The 20,581-nt window shown below is 60.8% G+C and overlaps 1 protein-coding gene across 1 annotated transcript; it reads right to left on the reverse strand.

Annotated features, from left to right (window-relative positions):
* Positions 1-590: 590 nt before the first annotated feature.
* PHLDB1 (pleckstrin homology like domain family B member 1) lies at positions 591-19,496 on the reverse strand. The gene is given in 30 exon segments (XM_054395543.1): positions 591-817; positions 1,006-1,091; positions 1,195-1,414; positions 1,567-1,713; positions 1,795-1,885; positions 1,993-2,284; positions 2,672-2,716; positions 2,921-3,014; positions 3,135-3,251; positions 3,528-3,695; positions 4,076-4,219; positions 4,739-4,876; positions 5,630-5,752; positions 6,331-6,420; positions 6,599-6,709; positions 6,793-6,948; positions 8,001-8,129; positions 9,922-10,059; positions 10,177-10,314; positions 10,395-10,637; positions 11,407-12,506; positions 13,894-14,019; positions 15,802-15,972; positions 16,049-16,172; positions 16,525-16,626; positions 16,844-16,857; positions 18,210-18,330; positions 18,332-18,456; positions 18,459-18,545; positions 19,433-19,496. Coding segments are annotated over 30 exon segments (4,845 nt in total). The 3' UTR covers positions 591-676.
* Between the last annotated feature and the right edge of the window lie 1,085 nt (positions 19,497-20,581).

A 20,581-nucleotide genomic window follows, 5' to 3' on the forward strand; every position in this document is an offset into this window, starting at 1 on the left:
GGCCAGGCGCGGCAAGGCAAGGGGGCGAGCGTGTGGCGTCACCCGTACGCGCCGCCGCACGGCAACGCAGAACTAACGTGCAGCCAGTCGGCTTCGCGCGCCCCCTGGCGACGGAGAGGCCCCACTCCTTGCCCCTACCCGTACCCCTGCCTCTGCCCCTCTCGCAATGCGCGGCCACATTCCGCTTCTCGCCGCAGGTCCCGGCCGGGCAGCACGTCTCCCACCGCTGCACCCAGACTTCCGATAGATTTACAAAGGGGGAGTTGAGGGCTACCAACGAGAGGGGCAGGTGGGGGTCCTGGGTCCCGCTGGCGTCATGGTGCTGAACTGCGGCAGCAAGCGCAGCACCAGAGCCTGCTCCTGCATTACCCTGCAGCACAGGCTCAGGCACCAGCAGCTTTTTGGCAGTTCTTTATGATTTAGCACTTTGATACTTTTCCAGTAAATTCTGTTTGTAAAATGTCAACATTTGAAAAAAAAAAAAAAAAGCCCATGACTCCCTTGGATGAGCAGTCTGCTCAGTGCCGCCTGGCCCATGGCAGGGCTCCAACACGAGGAACAGCCCATGGCATGTGGCGTGGCATGGCAGGGATCATGGACCCCAAGAGATCCTCACTGCTTGAGCTGCTCAAGGGTCTGGCAAGCAGGCAGCTCTGGGGTGCATGCCCCCCCCCCCTCAGTTCATGAACTGGGTGTACCCCTCTGCCCCGGTGACAATGACATCCATCCAGATGCGCATGGCCTCAGCTGAGGGTGCAACCATGTAGTAGAGGCGGTCATGGGTCTTGACGCAGAAGGTGAGTGCAGGATTGGGACTCTGTGGAGGAGGAAGGCAGGGTCAGCACTGTGATCTCCTCCAAGCAGTGGCATGTTCCCCTTTAGCCCACCAACAAAGCCCAGCACTGGGATCCTGCCATCAACAGCCTGAGCAGCTGCCACCATTTAGGGGCCATGAACCATGCTGGAAGCATCCCAAGCTAGGCTGTCCTAGCGGTCGGCTCTCACCTTTGCTGCACTGCGGAGGTGGTCATAGTAAACCTCTTCGATGGCTTGGAAATAGATGACGCCCTTCAGCTTGGTCTCATGTTTATCTGCCCGAGAAAGAGACTCAGTATTAACCACAGTGCTGTGGGCAACAGCATGGGGAGCGGGCCATGGCCAGGGGAGGGTGTGAGGGGCAGCACAAGGACTCACCAACGTAGTAGGAGAGGGTGCGCTTCATGCGGTCGAAGACGAACCAGCGCTTTTTCCAAGACTTGATCTTGCCACCCATCTTGATCAGGTAGCCCTTGCACATCTTCTCCAACAGGATGATGTGGTAGCAGGTGTCCACGCTGTGGCCTGAAGTCTCGATGTGTAGGCGCAGGTCAAAATCCTCCTTGCGGATGGGGAGGTACCGTGTCAGGGGACGAGCCTGTTAAAGCAACAGCCCTGCAAAGCCTGCTAGCAGCAACGAGAGCCACATCTTCTCATTGGAAACTGGAACATCAGCAGAGAGCTGGGTCTGCCTTGCTGGCAGGGCTGAAAAAGGGACCCTATGCTGGAAGGTGTCATCCCGCCCTGCACCTGCGAGAAGTGCTTCTCCCGCAGCTTGACCTCCTTCTCCACCAGCTTCTGCCTGCGTACAGTCTCATCCTGCAGCCGGCGTTCCAGCTTCTCCCTGCGCCGGCGCTCCTCCTCCAATGCCTGTTGCCTCAGCTCCATCTCCCGCTCCTGCCAACACACACAGATGCTGAGCCCTGGGGCCTGGGGACCCACTCCCTAGCTGGCTGCGGTGCCAGTGTCCCTGCTCACCCGGGACTCCATCAGCCGTGACTTCTCTGCATGTGCCTCCTTCAGCATCTTCTCCATCTCCTCGATCTTCCCTGCCTCCATCCCGCTGGCACTGCAAGACAGCCACAGCTGCTGTCCCAGCAGGTAGGACCTCAAGCCAGGGGCATGGCCAGCAGAGCAGGCTGTCCCTTCAGCCACAAGAACTGGCCCCAGCGTTACCTGGAGACGTTGTCAGGCGAGCAGGCAGAGTTGTTGCCAGTGGAGATGCTGGTCTCCATGCTGTCTGAACTCTCCAGGCTGAGGGTGTCATACGCATGGTCCAGCTCCTCAGCCCGGGACCCAGCACCATGGGGACGGTGGTGGTGCAGGATGGAGTGATGCACAAGTGGGGGGAAGGCAGCAGGGAAGGGGGGCTGTCCATGCAGGGCTTCCCACTGGGTCTGAGCCTCAGCTGCAGCTTTCTGCTTCAACTCTGCCAGTCGCCGCTTCTGCTCCTCGATCACCTGCTGACCTGCACCATGGGAGGAAGACGATGACTGAGCAATCTGCGCTCAGAGCTGCACCGCAGGGGTGAGGATACTGAGCGAGCAGGAGAGGACACCACAGGCACTGCTGGAGCTAGGGAGGGGAACTGCTGGCACAACTGCCTGGTGAGCACAGCAGGCAGCATTTGCCCAGGCAGAAGGAAAGGGTCTGGACAGCAAAGGGAAGCTCATGCACCAGGCTGGCAGTAGGCTGGGCAAAGCATTAGCAGGTTAGGGATTTACAGGTCTGTCCCTAAGCAGACACCAAGAGGCACCCAGGGTCCTGGGCTGGTCATGCCCCTCCTGTGCCAGCAAACAGCCATACTGCTGCCTCCAGGCTGCTCTAGGCAGTCCAAGCCACCTCACTTCTCTACCTGGTAGACTGCTTGGCTGCAAGGGCTCTGCTGGGAGCAGCTCGGCTGGAGACAAACCATCAGGTGGAGGGGTCAGGAAGAAGAGGTGGGGGGAAAGCAAGAAACCATGAGAGAGGCAGCAGGTCCTGCTGGAGCACAGGTGCTGCTGCCCTCAGCTGGGCTCCCTCCTCCCTTGTCTGAGAGGCAGCAGGGGAAGCACCTCCCAAAGTCCTGTCACCCCACAGGGCCAGGGCACAGCACAGAGCTTACCCTTCTGCTGCAGGGCCAGCTGGCGCTTGGTCTCGATGTCCTGCAGCATGGCTGCCAAGTTGCGGGGCAGGCTTCCCACAGGGCTCGGGGGGCACTAGGCAGAACAGCAGGTAGTCAGTTGTGAGGATGACGATGGTGCTGGCATCAGGCATGCAGGAGCAGTGGCCAGGGTGCCCATGACCACGTGATGCCCAGCCTCCCCTGGCAGCCATACCTTGGGCAAGTGACTGTGCCCCAGCACAGAGAGGTTGAGCTGCAAGGACGAGGGGGTCCCACTCTTCATCCGGGGGGTGAGGGCACCAGTATTACCCTCTGTTTTGGCACGATAGACCTAGGCACAGAGACGTGGAGGTGAGAGAGGCAGAGGGGGCTGCAAAACCTTTCTAGGCAGACCCTACCTCTGTCAGTGCTATCTTGGCAGGAATGCAGGTAAGAGGATCCTGTGACTGCCTGCCCCGGGCATGCTACCTGTTGTGGGTCTGCTCTACCCCTGCCCACTGTAGCACCCAGATGCCTGGCAGAGCCCAGGGTATGGAACTGCTGGGAACACCCCCAATCCCACTCCAGCCCCAGAGCCTAAAGCCCAGCAGCAGGAAGCTGGGATTACCTGGAAAGGCTTGTGAGAGGAGTGAGCTTTAGCTGGAAGCGGAGGAGGGGAAGAAGGAGGAGAGACAGAGCAGGAAGAGGTCTCAAAGCCAGCCATGACCTCTTGGTACCACTTCTCTAAATCAAGAGCTGGGAGCCACCTGGGCCACCCTGGCAGCTGCTGCTCCATCTGGAGGGTGACACCACATGTGAAAGGAGTGAGAGTCAGGCACAGCGAGAGGGACAGATGCACAAAGAGAGAGCTTTGCTGTCTATGCCTGCACTACACAGCCTTGGGACACCAGGCACTCTCTGGATCTCCTTGCTGCTCACGGGGGCAGTGAGAGCTGACAGTAGTGCCAGGAAGGCACAAGACCTCCTTCCCTGCACTGTGGGATGGGCAAGACTGAGGCAGGCAGTAGGACAGCAGGCAGGCAGTAGAGCAGTGAGGGGGTCTGTGGGCTGGTAAGAGCCCAAGCTCAGCCTCATCCACAGCTCACCCTTCTCCATGCATCCCAATCATCTCCTGGGAAGGGTATTGGGACAGAGGGAGGGAAATGGGGCACAAACCTCTGCAGAGATGGAGGGAGAAGAGAGAGATGGAAGAGGAGAAACAGCACAGCCTGAGGACGAAGGAGCCAGAGGAAGCAGTGGGGATGTGGCAGGGGCACGGAAGCCACCCAGGATGCCTGAGAGCTGCTCAATGGTCACATACTGGGCAGAGAGAAGCAGATTAAACTGGGAGATGAGTCTCCAAGGAAGGGCAACCCAGTACAGGATAATAAGCAGGTGGCTCCAGCCCCCAAAAGAGGGTGCCACATCCCCAGGAGGAAAGGCAGCTGATGCTGCTCACTCCCCTGGTGCTGGGCACTGAGTCAGATCTCTGTTCTGCTGTGCATCCTTCTTGCCTGGGACTGGCGGCCAGGACTGGCCCAACAGGCCAAGGGCTGTTCTCCCACCCCGCTGGGCACACATTCTGTTCCCCAGCCCCGCTGCTGCCACCCCAGAGGGCAAAGTTCCTCCAGAGAAGCGCTGCCCACCAAGAAGACAGCGTAGCTCCAGCCTCTGCTCCCTGCTCCACTGCAGCCAGACAAGTCCCCCAGCTCAAGAGAGGAGGGCTCTGAGCACCAGGGCACACAGGGTGGCTGCCAAGTCTGCAGCATCCTCACAGCTTGAGGTGTGGTGAGCAACCTGAGGGAGTAAACCCAAGCATGCTCGCTCTGGAGCAGGTACCTCATGAGCTGCGGGAGGTACAGCAAGCAAGAAAGAGTGCTGAGCAGCAGTGGGGGCAGCAGCAGAAGCTTTAGTGTCCAGGCTGGGGCCATGTGCGTGGTTACAGAACCTGAAAACGTCAGACAGCCTCATGTACTCCTAGAAATCCATGGTGGAGGAGAGTTAGAGCTGTGCGCTGGCATCACAGTGCTAACTGCAAAGTGGGAGCTGCTCTCCCTCCATGTCCCATTAATGCTCGCCCAGCCCTTCCCTGCCTTGCTGCCCTTCCCTGCCTTGCTGCCCTCCCTGCCTGCAGCTGCCTAGGTGCTCAGTACATGAGAATTGAAGCTGGGCTGGACTTCTGCTGCCTTGGGCACAGCTTTGCTGGGTACAGGCTGGAGATGGAGGGCTGCAAACAGCCCTGCAAAGGCACCTCCAGCCATTCCCATCACCCCAACCTCAGGGTGCCCCAGGGTCCCTGGCCACAAGCCCACCCTGGTATGACACCATTGGATGAGATATCTCAACCCGCTACCTTAAAATCTGCTTCCTCATCCTTTCTGAGCAAAACATGCTCAGAAATGGGGATTTGCTCTTTATGGGGGGAAGCCAGCCTAACAGGATGCTGCCAGAAGGGGCCCAGCCAGCAGGTAAGTTGTGGGCAAGGGGAGAGTGCAGGATTTAAAACTGAGGGCAGGGCTCAGGATGCCCAGTGGGTTTAGGAGAGTGCCTGAAACTGGGTTGTGAGTGTTTATGAGCCAGCCACCAAGATCTCAATGAGAAATGCTTCAAATGTCAGCTTGTGTGGGGGTGCCCTGCTGCCTGGTGGAGATGTTAGTCCAGGTAAGGGGTCTGAGGTGGCTTGGCTATGGAGAGGACAAGCAAGCAAGCACATGCAGTTAGTCCCGTTACCTCTTGTGCCTTGAGGTAGGAGCGGTTGGCAGGAGAAGCTAAGGCGGCAGCTGCTGCTAGCAGGGGGCTGAGGGGCTTAGTTCCCTCCAACAGCTCATAAGGCTCTGAGATATGGAGGGTCTCCTGTGGGAGGGTAAAGATCACATAGGCAAGGTGGGCACAGGCATCAAGGACAGCACCACAGTCCCTGAGGTCATTGTGGCTCTGGCTCTCCATTCAGAGCCACAAGCAGGCCAATGGGGCACCCCACTCCCACTTAAACCCCTTTGGATATGAATTGGAAGGAATGCCCTGCACCAACACCAAGGCAGCCCCACACTTACTCTCCAGCAAGGACAGGACCCCAGGAAGCACCTGGCCCAGGTGCTCTGCAGCTGTGCTAAGCTCTTTCCTCATGGGCAACCACAGCCCTTGCCGAGCTGCCTCCCAAAAGCCTGGACTGCTCCAGGGCTCCTGTGGCAGTCAAGCAGACTGGCAGGGAAAATGCTGCTGCTCCTAAGCCAGCTCTCTGTTGATGGTCTCTGCAGCCCACACAGAGGCTCCAAGTGGCTAGGAGCACCCGGATCCAGCCAGAAGGTGCTTGGGAGCACAGAAGCTGCTGCAGAGCCAAGCTTGCAATGCACCAGGCTCATCCTGTGCAGGAAGTGGCTTGGGGCAGCAAGACAGCAGACCTAGGGACCACAGCCCTTCTCCGCACTCACCTCTCTGAGAGCTGAGGACATCTTGGGAAAACTCCTGCCACCTGTGACACGCTGGTATCGCCTCTCCAGGGACATGAGCTTCTCCTTCTCCTGAGCACGGGGTGGCAGAAAGCAGAGCTGATGTGCACCGGCACCTCACCCTGGGGTTGGGCCCCCACAAGCTCACCCCAACTGCCAGCATGCCAACAAGATCTGACGTGATCTTGTCCTCTATTTGAGTTCCTCCAGGGCTGGGGAGCGCGTGTTGACCCCCTGCTTGCTGCATTACCTTCTGCAGGAGCTGCAGGACACCGTTCCTCTCCCTGGCCAGGCGCTCAGCCTCCTGGGTGCTCTGCAGCCGTATTTGGGCAGCCTGGGCATCCAGTGCAGCCACCCGCTCCTGGGGAGCAGGCAGTAGGGCTGAGCTGAGGTCATGGGGCACAGCCTGACCATGCCAAACACTCTGCCCTCCTCCATCCCTACCTTCCTGCGGGTGATGCTGCGGTGGCACTCAGCTCGGCTCTGCAGGAGCTGCTGGCCCCGTGCTTCACGCTCCTCCTCGAGGCGGCTTTCCCGCTCCAGCTGCTGGAACTCCAGGTCCTCGAACAGCTTGGCCTCTGTCTCCAGCACCTCTGCCTCCTTTGGACACACAAGGGCATCGCAGATCACTCTCTTTGAATGGGCACCTCAGCATGCCACTGGCAGCAGCCCCATGGGCAGGCAGGTCTCCCACAGTGGAACCTCCCACCATGCCCCCACATCTTACTGGCACTGGCCAGGAACAGGAACTTGTGGCAGAGCCTGTTCCTGGTGCTCTGTGTGGGTACAAGGGTAGTGGTCCCTCAGGCCAGCGCAGGCACTGTCAGCCTCAGCCTGGCTGGAGAAGGTGATGGAGGCACCGGGCAGATCAGAGCTGTCAACCCTGTGGGACATGGAGCTCGCCACGGCTGGCAGCTTCACCCAGTCCTTGGAGACCAGCAGTCCCCACTAAACCACATCCAGGCTGGCGCTGAACCCCCAAACGCCACACACTGGTGTAGGCACCAACACACAGCCCTGCACCGTTGAGCCAAGGGGCAGGAGGCCAACAGGCAAGCACCGATCAGACTGACTGCACTGTCCAGGAGCAGGGCAGCTGCTCACTCACGGCACGGCCAAGCATCACCCCCACAGCAGCTACCCAGTGTGCCTGCACACTGGGGCCTGCCAGTCACCATCCTAGCCCACCATGTGCCAGGACCTGTGTCCAACACAGGGGTGCCTGCCCTGAGCAGGCTGTGGCATGCTGGGTTTGTCTGCACAGGGAGGGCTGAGCTGCTTCCGGCAAATACCAGACAGTAGGGAAAAAATGATGTGGAGCGGCGGCAACATGAACCGAGTGCAGGGTGTAAACAAACGCTTGCAGGAAATAGCAGATGGATGAGGACACAGCGGTCCCCAAGGGTCCCCAGCCTGCCCTCCTCTGCAGGGCAGGATCCGAGCATGGGGGCAGCCTCATGCCCTGCTGAGCCAGCATCATGCCCTGGGCCCGGGCGACCGGCAAGCTTACCGGAGGGGGGTCCCTGGCGCCAGCTGCCTCCAGCCCAGGTACGACGCTCCCAGTGTGGCCCTGGCTGGCCGGGAAGAGCTGGCCTAAGCTGGAGTGGAGGGAGTTGGGCCATGGTCCAGGAGGGGTAGGGGGAGACACTGACCCTTCGCATCTGCTCCTGCAACTGCTCCCGCATTGACTCGGGGCACTTATCAAGGTGACTCTTCGACTCATGGTAAAGCGCCTGGAGTTGCTCTAGCTCCTTCCTTTCAGCATCAATCTTTGCCCTTTCCTGAATCAGGGGAGAATGAGACAAAACACACACCAAAAAAAAAAAAAAAAAAAAAAAGAAAGAAAGCACACTTCTCAAACTGGCGCCATGCAGAAGCTGCAGAGATAGAGAAGGGCTCATCTGGAAAAGGCGGGCTCCAGGGGAAGAGCTTTGCTGCATCTGCAGAGGGGTTGAGAGAGCAGCAGCCACAGTGACCCAGGCTAGTGGTGTTAAACAGGTTACGGCCCCTGACTTCAGACCCATGTTTCTGTGCTGAGGGCCCACTCCTGGGCAGTGAAAAGATCGATGCTTACAGCATGGGTAAAGTCATCCTGATCCTGCACCACAGGCACCTTCTGAAGAACTGCTAAGCAGCTGTTACTTGATGCTCTCCATCCGAAATGCTGTCAATTAAGCACAGCAGGTCCCGCATGCAGGCTGAAGGACTGTGGAACACCTCCATCCACTGGACAGAGAGAGTTGCCCATGGGACAGCGGTGGCAAAGGGAGTCTGAGGTCCAGCCTTCCTGCTGGAGATGCTTGGGCTATGCAGATTTAGTGGCAGAGCAGAGACATGCTCATGCCCAGGGGGAGGAGGAATTGTCCTCAGCCTTCCCTCCCATAGTCACATGATGTGGGGCAGACAGGGCTGACACAGACGAGCACCCCAGGACAGGGGCTGCAGGTTGCCCAAGGGGCTCCCAGGCACATAGAGTTGCAAGAGATGAGGGCAGACTTCAGAGAAGGCTCAGTTAGTTCAGTTGGTGCAGGCTGGTTAGGAAAGCAGTGGTTAGGTCAGCAAAGAGGTTGGGAGGGGGAGTCCCTATGCTCCTCCCTGGCTAGAGAAGATGCCTGCAGAAGGCTGAGAGACTAGAATGAGAACAAGATCCCCAAACACCACAGGGACACCACTGGCAGGTGTTGATGTCAGCTCTGCCCAGCCGTGGGCAACCAAACATCCTAGGCATGAGCGGTCATGGGGCCGCCCCGACCCCACAGGTGTTGGCGCCATATCACAGCACCACAGAGCTGCTAGCAGGACCTGGGCATAGGCTGTGTTGGGATGCTGGCCTCAGGCACCTAGAAGCCAGGTGCTGATGGGTCTCCTGCTATGGAGCAGCTCCTGTGGGGCTGTATCATGCTGCCTGCTCGGCTGTGGGACAGCCAGTAACCAGCAGCCAGGATGAGCGTGCCACACGTGCAGTGGCAGAGGTGCCCTCAGGTATGGCTGGCAGACTACAGCAGCAACTGGCGACAAACACATCTCCGGAGGCAGGGGCCAGGACCCCCTCTTCAGCTACTGAGCTGTGTGAAACACCCACACTACTTCCTGGACACTGCCAGCAAGCTGGATGCTGTAGTGGTGGTTACCATCACACTTGAAGATGCCCCAATAGGCTGCAGAGCAGGGGGACTTGCTGCAAGACAAAGTCCCATGGCAAGGGCAGGGAATGGGCCATGCCAAGGCCCTCACTCTAGGTGGGTGCTGCCTGCTGTGGGCAGCAGTTGTCCAGGAAAGCCCCATGGCCACAAAACCGTAATGAGACACCCTGCTGACACAACAGAGAGAGGCCAAAATACACCTGAAGCACCAGCCCCTGGCTTCCTGTGGCAGGGCTGTTAGACCAACAGCCCCAGGTGGGTGGACAGACAGACAGATGTCCCATGATGCAAACTCAGAGGGGATGCTCCTTCATGGAGCCCAAGGACAGAACATGTCTGCAGGGGAACGTCGCAGCACAGGACACCGGCTGAGAGCAGTGGGGAGGGCACAGCACAGCCAGCACCATGAGGAGCCATGCCCAAGGCTCACCTTATCCTGCTCCTTCCGGATGCTGGCATCCAGGCTATTGAGCTTTTCCTGCAGCTGCTGCACTGCCTCCTGCTCTTGCCGCAGCCGTGCTGCCTCTGAGTCCCGCTCGCCCTGCAGCAGTGCCCGCTCCATCTCTGCCTGCATGGGTACCCTGCATCAGGATAGCTGCCCCAGATGGATCCAGCTCATGGGACTGGAGCTCGCAGTGAGGGCAGCAAGCAGCAGGGACCCTCGTGGGGCTCCCCACGTCCTCACCTCTTGTGAGGTTTCCTGCAGCTGCTGCTCCAGCTCCTTGAGGCGGCCCTTCAGCTGGTCCAGGTGCCCAAGCACACTGGCATGCTCCTCCTCCAGCCACTGTGCCTCCCTGTTCCGGGGACCCACCAGCTCCTCGTGCTGTGGAGGGCAGGTTGGCATGGCATGGCACAGTGTAGCATGGCACATTGTGGAATAGCATGGCATGGCCATCTCCTCACCTCATGGTGGGTGCTCTCAGTGCTGCTGCACTCCTCCTTCAGGTTCTCCTCATCTGACCTCTCCAGGCTCTCTCTCTGCTGCAGCTCGTTGGCAACACATCCCAAAGCCATGGCACTCCTGGGCACCCGCCGACCAGCATCCACTTCACTAGCCAGGAGCCGGTGCACATCACTTGGCTCAGTGCCATCTGTTTTGGTGTACTCTGCACAGAGATTCAGTATGGTCTCCAGGCGCTGCCGCTCCTGTGGGGAAAGAATGGTCAGCACGGTGTCCATCCTGGCACACACCACCACCACCAGAGCTGGCAGGAACCCTGTGCTGATGGCAGGCACCAGGATGAAGGCTCGTGCCTTGTCTCGCCCACGCTGGACATGTCCTGCCCATGCCGGATGCTGCCCACCTCGATCCCAGGCTGCACCAGGCACACAATGTGCCAAAGCTGGAGACAGACTAATTAGGGGTGACAGCGCCAGCCGCCGAGCACTGCCGCTATTTCCAGCCAGTGACTCAGGACGCCGGCACCAGCTGTGAGTCAGGAGTGAGCAAACAGAGCTCCAGTGGCACAGCCACAGCTACCAGCGGGGGCATGGGCAAACCCCACCCAGGCAGCTGCTGGTTCTATAAAAACTCCATCGACCCTAAATATAGACACCGTGCTCACAAAGCCACAGCACTGTTGTCAGCAGACACAGCCCTGGTGAGGGCTGGACAAGACATGGATGGTTTTTCAAAGCTGGGGGAGCACCAGAATTTCAGCCAGCAGCCCCATGGGGCCAAGTCAACCCACCCGTGCTTCCCTGGGTTGCTGCCAGTCAGGGGCTTTTTATTCCCCAAGAGCTGCCGTGCATCGATGGCTGCTCCTGGCCATAATCCCCCAGATAAGCCAGCAGCTGCATAAAATCCCCATGAGATGAGGGCTGGGTTTTAAGGCAGCAAAAGCTAAAAGGTGTTTGCAAAGAGGGGGGTCCCATGCCTGACTACAACCCCACAGCCCCCAGCCCCGGGGCTCACCAGGCGCTCCATCTCTTGCTCCCGCACCCGCTCCTGCCGCTGCCGCCGGTGGTAGTCCAGCAGCTCATCCTCGTTGTCACTGATCTCAGTGATGCTGTTCTTGCGCTCCCATGACCCCACCAGTGGCCGTGGGTCCCCTAAGGGCTTTCTGGGGGTGCGAGGGCTCTGCCGGGGTGAGGGCATGGCCAGGGAGCCCAGTCCATACGCCAGGCTCAGGCAAGAGCTGAAGCTGGGGCGGCGTGGGAGGGTCTCTGCCAGCAGTGGGGGCGAGGGGCTCCCAGCAGCCCTCAGCTCCTCCAGACCCTTGTGTCTGGCACAGGGGCTGCCGGGCACCTCCCTGCCTGGTCGAGGCTGCGGGGAGGGGGCATTGGGGGCTGTCCGGGAGCTGGCTGCCCGGCGTGACAAGGAGGGGCTCAGTGGGGGCAGCTCCCGCATGCTCTCCATATTCCTCCGGCTCACCCGTGGGCTTTCAGGGGGCTGCAGATGGGTCTCGGGAACCACCCGGCTGGTGGACTGCCGGCTGAGAGCCAGGAGGTCCCGTGGCTCCCGGAAAGGGCTGGGGGGCCGCTCTTGCAGGGCCACCCGTGTCTGTGGTGCTGCTCTAGGGGTCAGTCGTGGGCTGCCTGACTGGTGATCCCCCAGCTTCTCAGTTGGCTGAGGCTCTCTGGGAGCCCCACTGGGCAGGGGGTGCAGGCACTGAGAGGGTGGCTGCATGGCATGATTGTAGCTGGAGGAGCGGAGCGGGACAAGAGGGGGCACAGCTAGACCCTGCTCCTGGCTGCTGGGTGAGGGGCTGGTGTAGCTGCTGCTGCTGGCTGGGGAGGAGAGTGGGGAGAAGTTCTCATAGCTGGAGCCCCCAGAGACAGCCTTAGGGCTGGGTGGCGGGGACAGAAGGCAACGCCCACCCCCATTCACCACAGGGGAGAGGGAGCACTGGCCATGGGCAGCTGGTTTCTTGCCACTAGGAGATGCTGGGTCCTCCAGCACCAGTGAGTCCATGATGTCCTGTAGGTCCTTCTCGATGGAGCTGACCAGGGAGCTGTGGTTGGCACATCCACGCTCTGATGGCTGGTGGCCACCATTCATTAGGGCCTCAGGCTCTATGGAGAGACATGGGAGCAGGCATCAGTGTAGTGGGACCCCGCAGTAGCTTGTGCCCAGGTTGGGGTCCTACAGAGCAGCATGGAATCACTCTCCAAGCTGCCTTGCTGAGCTAGCACAAGGCTCCTCTTCCCTTGACCCTGAGCTGCCTGTGCCCCATTACCACCATTTCCTGTGCTACTGGCTGGGGAGCTGGGCCAGGGAAGAGGCCACTGGCCCCATCACCAGGGAGACAGAAGCCAAATAACATGCACCCACTCCCACATCCCCGTGCTGCCAAGAGCCCCCAGCCCTGCTCCCTGGGGGTAGCTGCTCACACCAGCCACTAGCACCCACCATTTGTCCCCAGCACACTCCAGCATCCTGGTGAAAGGGCAGAGATGCAATGGCTAAAAGCCACTGAGCACAGACCCATGGCACATCCAGACCCACCAAGATGTCGCCCACAGCCTCTCCGTGCCCCTGGCCAGGGTGCCCTCAGTCCAAGTTGTCCCACGCAGCACCAATGTGCCTGTCACTCAGAGCTAATAGTGGCAGGCACAGAGCCTGGGACAGGACAGCGTGCCACCCAACCCGCATCACTCCCTGGCACCCAGTGGCTCCACTGCAGTGGCTGGCAGCAGCTCTGCACCCAGAGAGATGTGCCACAGCCCTGCCCACACACTCCCTCCTGGTCCTGTGGGACAGAGAGAGACCATCCTGTGGGGGCCGTGTGGGATGGTCACAGGATGTTCTGCTGTCATGGGATGCTTGGCAGCCACAGCCGCTCCCTCAGTCCCTCTCTCCATTCCCCAGCTGCAGGGTGTGCTGCCTTCCTGACACACACGTGGCACAGGGAGATTGCCAAGCTCCTCTCCCCATGCCAGGGTGTGCCTGTTGGGGCAGAAAGGACTGCCAGCCCAGGGATGGCTGCTGGGGATCTCGATATCCCCAGGAAGCGGGCATGGCACAGGCGCCTGTCCCATCAGCCCCGCAGACATGGCAAGATAAGCAGCTGGCAAGATGGAGGACTGCAGCCAGGGAAACGGCCTTCAGAGCGTTCACACAGCTGCCCTGGCACACAAACGCCCACACCAAGGTGCCCTGCATCCCTGCCATGGGCCAATGGGTAACAGCTCTACTGGGCAGAGGCAAGAGCTGTGTCTGACTGCCCTTGCAACTACCCTCTTCTGAGGCAATATTAATCATTAACAAACAGCAGCACAGCTGCCATGCTGAGCCAACGGCTGGCACATCCATGGCTGGGCACCAGCCCTGCTCTCAAGCACAGCAGCATGGGCTGGACCAGGCTGGGAGAGCACCACACACAGGGATGGCTGGCAGCATAGGTCTGGGAGCACCCCAGTGTCCTCACCACCCCACGCAGGACAAGAGGGGGTCACCTACTTGCTGGCAACCCATAGAGAGGTGCTGGGCTCCTGCCACCCGCTGGGATCATGCTCTTCATCCACTTGGCCTCAGCAGGGTGGTTGAAGCGAAGAAAGGTGGCCTGGCCCAGGCAGATGGTGCACCCTGGGGAGAGACAGAAGAGGGCTCAGCCACCAGCCGGTGAGCAGTGCTGGACCAAGGTGAGAGCTGGGGCAGCACAGCCCTAGGACATGAACCCGGGTGGGAAGCAGACTCCTGCTGTCAGCAGAGGTTTAGGGGGAGGCTGAAAACCAGGTCACTCCCCGGCAGCTGCAGGCACAGCTGGGGTCCCTGGCAGGGGCTGTGCTGCACGGGGGGTGTTGGCAGCGCTCCAGGGCCTGTGCGGCTGCCAGCTCCAGACAAGACAGCTCCTGTCCCCGGCCGCAAAGTGCCTCTTCTTGGCCCAAAGCACAGACCCTTAAGGGAAGGCTCCCGAGTGGCCATAGTGGCCAGGACCTCGGGACCGGGGCGCCTGCCACCTGCTCTCCACTGTCCGTGCCGGGGACCCGCGTGCCAGCCGTGGGGAGCAGCAGGAGGCTGGAAGGCTCCGTGGTGCAGACACACCCCGCTCTGAAGCGCCTGCCAAGGCCCCGGGGAGAGGCTTGCTCTGCTCCGACAACTGCAGCCGAAAATCCCTCGCCGGGGGCGATTGATTTTTAGAGTGCCCAGCTGCCCAGGCTCAGGATGAGGTGAGCGAGGCGTCGAACGGATTCACCGGATTCACTGTTGTCACCACGATGGGGCCGAGTGCTGGGGAGGACGGGGATGCTGCCCCCGATCAGCCGTGCTACAGCACTCCGGCTTGGCCAGGGCATCCTGCCTGCCCGGCGCACTGCCAGTGCCCGGCCCAGCCACGGCTCTTCCAGGTCGAGACATTACTGACTACGTTCACCCTGCGTGCTGACACCGACAGCACCGGGTATCGCCCTGGCAAGGCAAGGTGTTACCCCCACCCCACGGCTCGTCTTGACGCTGAGCCTCTCCGGAAGCATCCCCCGCCTGCCCGCCCTGCCTGCCTGCACCCCACGGACAGAGGGAGCGGGGTCTGTGCCCGCACCCCCCAGCACAGCGGGACGCGGCGGGAGCTGGCGGCCGGAGCCGTCGCGCCCTTCCCCGGCGGCCACGTGGCTGCCATTGTCCCCCGGGGGGCCGGGCCCACGCGGGTGGGGCTCCCCCGCGCCGCAGAGAGACTGGGGTGGACGCGGGAGCTGCCGCGGCGTGAGGGTCTGTGGAAGCCTCTGGGAGGGAAGGAGACCGCTCCCCACTCCGGCGCGAACACGCGTGGCCACCGCGCCGCCGTCCTGTACTCACCGCACCGCTGCCGCCGCCGCCACCGCCCGGGCAGCGCCCGCCGTGCACCGCCCCCGGGGAGGGGCGGCGGGAAGGGCGGGTGGGGGCCGGGCCTCGCCCTGCCCGCGCCCAGGGTCCTCCCCGGGAGACGGGGCGGGGAGAAGGAACGCCATGGGGAGCGACCCCCGCCTCTACCCGCGCTGGCCGGGAGTGGCGGGTGGAGGGGGCCAGCGGGGTCCAAGTACCGCTAGCGGGAGCCAGCAGTGATGCATCGGGACTCCCGGGTTGTTTTCTCCCTACACCATCCCCTCCCAAAGCCGGCTCAGCATCTTGCTCTTGTTTGAGAAACGGGTGCGATGGCGGGACCGCGCCCTGCCCGGCACCGGCCGAACCGAGCTGCTTTCTGCCGCCCGATGTCACGCGTGGCACACGGCAAAGTCGGCTCCCAAACGTTGCAGAATTCGGCACGTCCCCATCACAGGGCAAAGAGGCAAGAGCACCCAGCTCGGATGGATCTGCAAACACCTTGGCTTCCCGCAGTACAAATCCACCCGCGAACGCCGGGTCTGGCTCTGGAGATGACCAGGCAGTGCCTACCTTGGGTGAGGCGCGTGGGTCGCTGCAGGGGCACACCGTCGATAGCACAGACGTTGCCACAGGGGTGCAACGTGAGTGTCCCCTGCACATTCTCAATGTAGCAGTGCTGGGGTGCCATCCCAGGACCCTGCAGGACGATGTCCTTGGTGTCTGTGCCAATGGTGGTCCTCCCTGCCAGCAGAGAGGGCAGCTCAGTGTCCCTGCCGCTGGTGTGCCCACAGGGTATGCCCTGGCAGCTGGCACTCACCTTCCTCCAGGGGCAGGAGTGTGATGGCGGTGCTGAGCCGACCACTGCCCAGGCTTACCAAGTGCGGCTTCTCTGTCTGCACCTTCAGCCCCTTGCCCGTGTCTATCAGGTCCAGAGGGCTATTCTGCAGGAGGAGAGGGAGGAATGCTCACAGTGTTTACTGCTGCTGGAAGCCCAGGCTGCTCCACAATGTCTGCTTGTGAAGGCAGACAGTGATGCCCAGGCACAGCTACATGCAGGCAGGACCCCAGAGAGCAGAAGTGAGTTGCTGCAGGAGCAGGAGAAGATCACCAGGGCTTGGGCTGCACCTAAGAGGATCCAAGCTGCCAGGGTCTCAGCTCTATTGGCTTTGCCACCAATCCCATAAGAGGATTGGGGTGCGCCAAGGCTGGAGGGCAGTGCCAGCCTCCCTATGGGCTCTCGGATGGATCCTCATGCTCCTGCTGGGCAGAGGTCCTGTGGCCACACATCCTCACCTGGATGACAGTCTGGACTCTGCAGGTTGAGCTGGTGGGGGTCCTGCTGGGTGCCTCCATGGTGTGTGCTCGGAGATGCCAGGTACGCTTGGGCACAGGCTGCTGCCAGAAGAAGCAAAGCACATCAGCACCACATTGGACATGGCTCTGCCATATTCCTCCTGCACATCACAGCCTGAGCACAAACCTCACGAACTTTACTCTGGTCTAAGGCAGCATTTGCCACCCAAAGGGTTCTCCTCTTGAGTTCCCATCTCCAGCCCTGCAGCAGTGGCCTGCAGCTGGTGAGCATCCCTCCCAGCAAGGCATCTGTACCCACTTGCCCAAGGACACCTGTGCATGTGTCAAGCACCAAGACATAGTGCCAAAAATCAGCACAGAGCCTTGGATTTGGGGAGGTGGTATAGGAAATATACCCTAAACATCAAGACTGACAGACAGTCAGATGGTTACTGGTGGATGAGGACAGTGAGCACAGCATCCAGGTGCCCTGGCACACCCACACATACCACAAGTGTCCATCCCCAGTGCCCAGGCACACAGCTTTGCTCCTGCACAGCCCAGCAGTACCTCAGGGTGCACAAGCCCAGCTGAGTGCTCCATGTCCCTGCCTGTGCTTTGCCAGGCTGGCACACACACCCAGTCTGGCTGGCACACATTGCTGCCCATGGGCACAGCTACTCGCTGCATGGGCAGGAGGCAGCTTAGGGAGAAACTACTTCGTCCAGCAGGCGCTCATGCCACCATCACAGCCTGGGATGCTCCAGGATTACTAAATTTACCGAGTGCTGGTCCCCACGTCCCTCCCTTCCGCCTGGGCCTGGCCAAGTACAGCTTAACCCCTCCCGGGCAAGCTGGGACAGCTGAACTGGGGAGTGCTTATGCCCCCTTTAGGAAACCCAGTCCAGGAGTAGCCAGGGGCAGCAGGAGGAGTCCCAGGCTTGGCACCCTACAGCATTGCCTGCTGTCCTGCCAGCCTTGGTGTCCCCCAGGGCAAGAGAGCCCCTGGCTGGGCTGCAGGGGCGAGCGGCTATTACACACTGCGGAAAAAATGAAACGCTGGAAAACACCAAGTGTGAGATCCAAGGTTGAGATGTGAGGGCTCCGTGGGGACCACGGAGTCAGCTCAGCTAGGGCAGGGGTAAGCAGAAATGAGGTACCCCAGGAGCAGCTTCCTGGTGCCCACCAACTCTGAAGGTGGAACACCCGGTTTCCCTTACCTGCCACCTGGTCCTGGTGCCAATTTGGACCCTCCGTGTCTGGGTGTCCATAACCCCTGGGTGCTGGAGGGCTGCATTGCCCAGCATCCTGAGACCCCACAGCCTGGCTGATCCCAAGCCCCTGCTCCTTGCCTGCACCCAACCCTTGCAACAAACAACGTCAGGGAAGGAGGAAAAGCCAGGAGGGGCCCGGCTGCTGCATAGGAAGGGAGCGGGGCCAGAGTGGGATCCTGTGCTGCATTAACCCCTTCCCAGCATGGCTGTGCTGGTGCGGCTGGGTTTACATCATGGGGTACCCTGGTCCTGCTCTCTGGGGTCATCATCCCCATTCATGCCCAAATTCACTCCACCCTGCAGCTCCTGCTCCACATGAGCTGGAGGGTTACCCTGGCATCCTGCTGCTCCCTGATGCCCATCCTGCCAGTGCCTGACCCCCCAGCATCACTCTCCACCAGAGTTCCTCACCTGGCCTGTTACCACGCAGGGGACCTCCACTGTCCCCACAGTCTGACCCTCTGCTGGCTCTGCCAAAGGAATGCGGGGCGGGAGCGTGGCTGCCCCGGTCGGTGCCCCACCGCTGGGTTGGGACAAGGCAGCCTTTCTTCTCCCACCGCTGCCTGCAGAACGCGCTGCTTGTTCCTGCCGTGGGAAGCGGCAAAGGCAGCAAATGCCAAGGGGTCAGGCTCAGTTACCGCCCAGCAGCCCATGGCCCCGTGTCCCCTGCTCAGGGCTGCCTGCTTGGCCCTGGCCTTCCCGAGGACAAAAGCCTCTTTCTTCTCCTGGCACAGGCAGAGGCCTCACCTGGGAGGACGCCCAGCTCTGCTGATGCAGGGCTCCCACTAATGCCAGGCAGGCTGTACAGCAACACACAGGCCCCCTGGCACCATGCTCCTGGGGAGCTCTTGCACCACAGATGCAGCCTGCATTCTGCCTGCCTTCCCTGAGCCCACATGGGTAGAGAGATCTGCTCATGCCCAAGCTGCTGCTGCCCACTGAGACCCAATGCAGGCATGGTCTGATCTGCCTTGTGCTCCAGCAGTGTGGCTTGGTGCCAGCATAAAACCCCAGAGATATACTGTGTGCCTCTGACCAGGAAATGACTGGGGCACAGACAGACATCCCTTGCTCACAAAAGGCCGTGCCAATGCACTGGAGCACAGCCTGGCACACCCTGACATAAGACACCAGCCAAGCCCAGGATGCAGCATCTAAGGGGCAGGTGCATGGCATCACACATCTCAGCATCCCACCACATGGCCTTCCCTCCCTGCCCACCACTGGGTGAAGCACTGAGGAGGCAACGTCCAGGCTGAGGCCATGCAACACACAGGATTGCAGTCTCCATCCTACTTGGCTGCCTGCTCACTTCCCATCTGCTAATGTACTTAGGGTGAACTTACCCCTTCTGACACCCTCCACCCCAGTACACAACCTGCCCTTCTGCCAGCAGCTGGGAATGGGGAGTCTGCTGCAAAGCCAGAGGGGAGCGAGGACCTCGCTCCCACCACTGCCTCCAAGCCTGCATCCCACTCTGAGCAAGGGGAGCACAGCCAGATCCATCCCACCCAGGCAGGGGCTAGTGGGAGCTGCACCACAGTTGCAGTGACAATGCAATGCTCTTGGCAGTAACATCACCGTAAATCAGCTGCCAGACAGCTCCATCGGGAGCTGAGGAATCCCAGCCCCACCCGCTGATCTCAGCGCTCCCGCTGCACAGCTGCACTCTGGAGGAGGCTGCAACCCTGCCGGCATCGCACCTCAGGCTCTCTGTGAGCTGAAGGCTGCCCACCACGTGCTTGGGCTGGGGAGGGCACAGGGAACAACTGTCCTGAACCTGACCCTTGCTGAGATGAACCACTTCTGAGGGCTGGTGATGCCACACACAGCCCCAAGTGCTGCCAGAGCTCAAAGACCGAATGTGTGCTTCTAGCCACCACAACACTGACAGGGACATCACCACCACTGCCCCTTGTTGCATGATGGAGACGTCCCTCAAAGCCCTCTCACAGCAAACTAGGGCTTCCCACATGCAGATCAGCCACTACTCAGCCCAACAGAGAGCATCCATGGCTCCTGCTAATGACAGCTCAGGGAGCACACCAATACTTGGCATCGCATGGCAAACCCAAATGCACCAGAAGTAACCCCAAAAGCACCTGGGCGTCCCTGCCCTGCTGCTGCCTCATCTCTGTGTTGCCTGCGGTGCTTCGCTGGGGGATCTGCCCTGATGCAGCCCCTGCCTGGTGCCTAGGGAGGGCTGGGGGCTCGAAAGACAGCCAGAGGGCCCGGAGAGAGGCTGGCCCTTCGGCACAGCAGCTGGATACCTCCTGGGGCTGCCAAATTCCTCGGGTTTTCTGGCAGCGGCTGAAGAGGCCGCAGTGAGAGCGCGTCAGGAAGCTTCAGTAAACAAGGTCCTGGCGCGGAGCGGGGTCCGGCCAGGCCAGCCCCGTTCCCAGGCTCCCTGAGAGGCGTTAGGACGGCGGGGGCACTCTGTGGACAACCGGCGTCTCCCCGCGCAGCCGCCCAGGAGCCGCAACCGGATCAGGAGTCGAGAGAGCCTCGTCCAGCCTCCCACACGCGGCCAGCTCCTCTGGGGTCTCCCACACCAACAAACCCACTACCGACCTGGACGCCCGGCTCCAGCTTCTTCCCACCCACGCACGCCCGAAGCCTTGTGCAAGGAGAATTTTCCCAGCTGAAGGGAGGTCGCCTACAGCTCCTTCTTGCACCCCTCCCTGAGAGCGATGAAGGAAAAAATAAATTTATGTTCTCTATGCGAGTTGTGAAGTCTTTTCCGCACGTCAGGAGTTCTCTGGGCCGGGACCCCCACCACAGGT

This window comes from Indicator indicator, chromosome 34 (genome assembly GCF_027791375.1).
Source record: "Indicator indicator isolate 239-I01 chromosome 34, UM_Iind_1.1, whole genome shotgun sequence".
NCBI lineage: Eukaryota > Metazoa > Chordata > Aves > Piciformes > Indicatoridae > Indicator > Indicator indicator.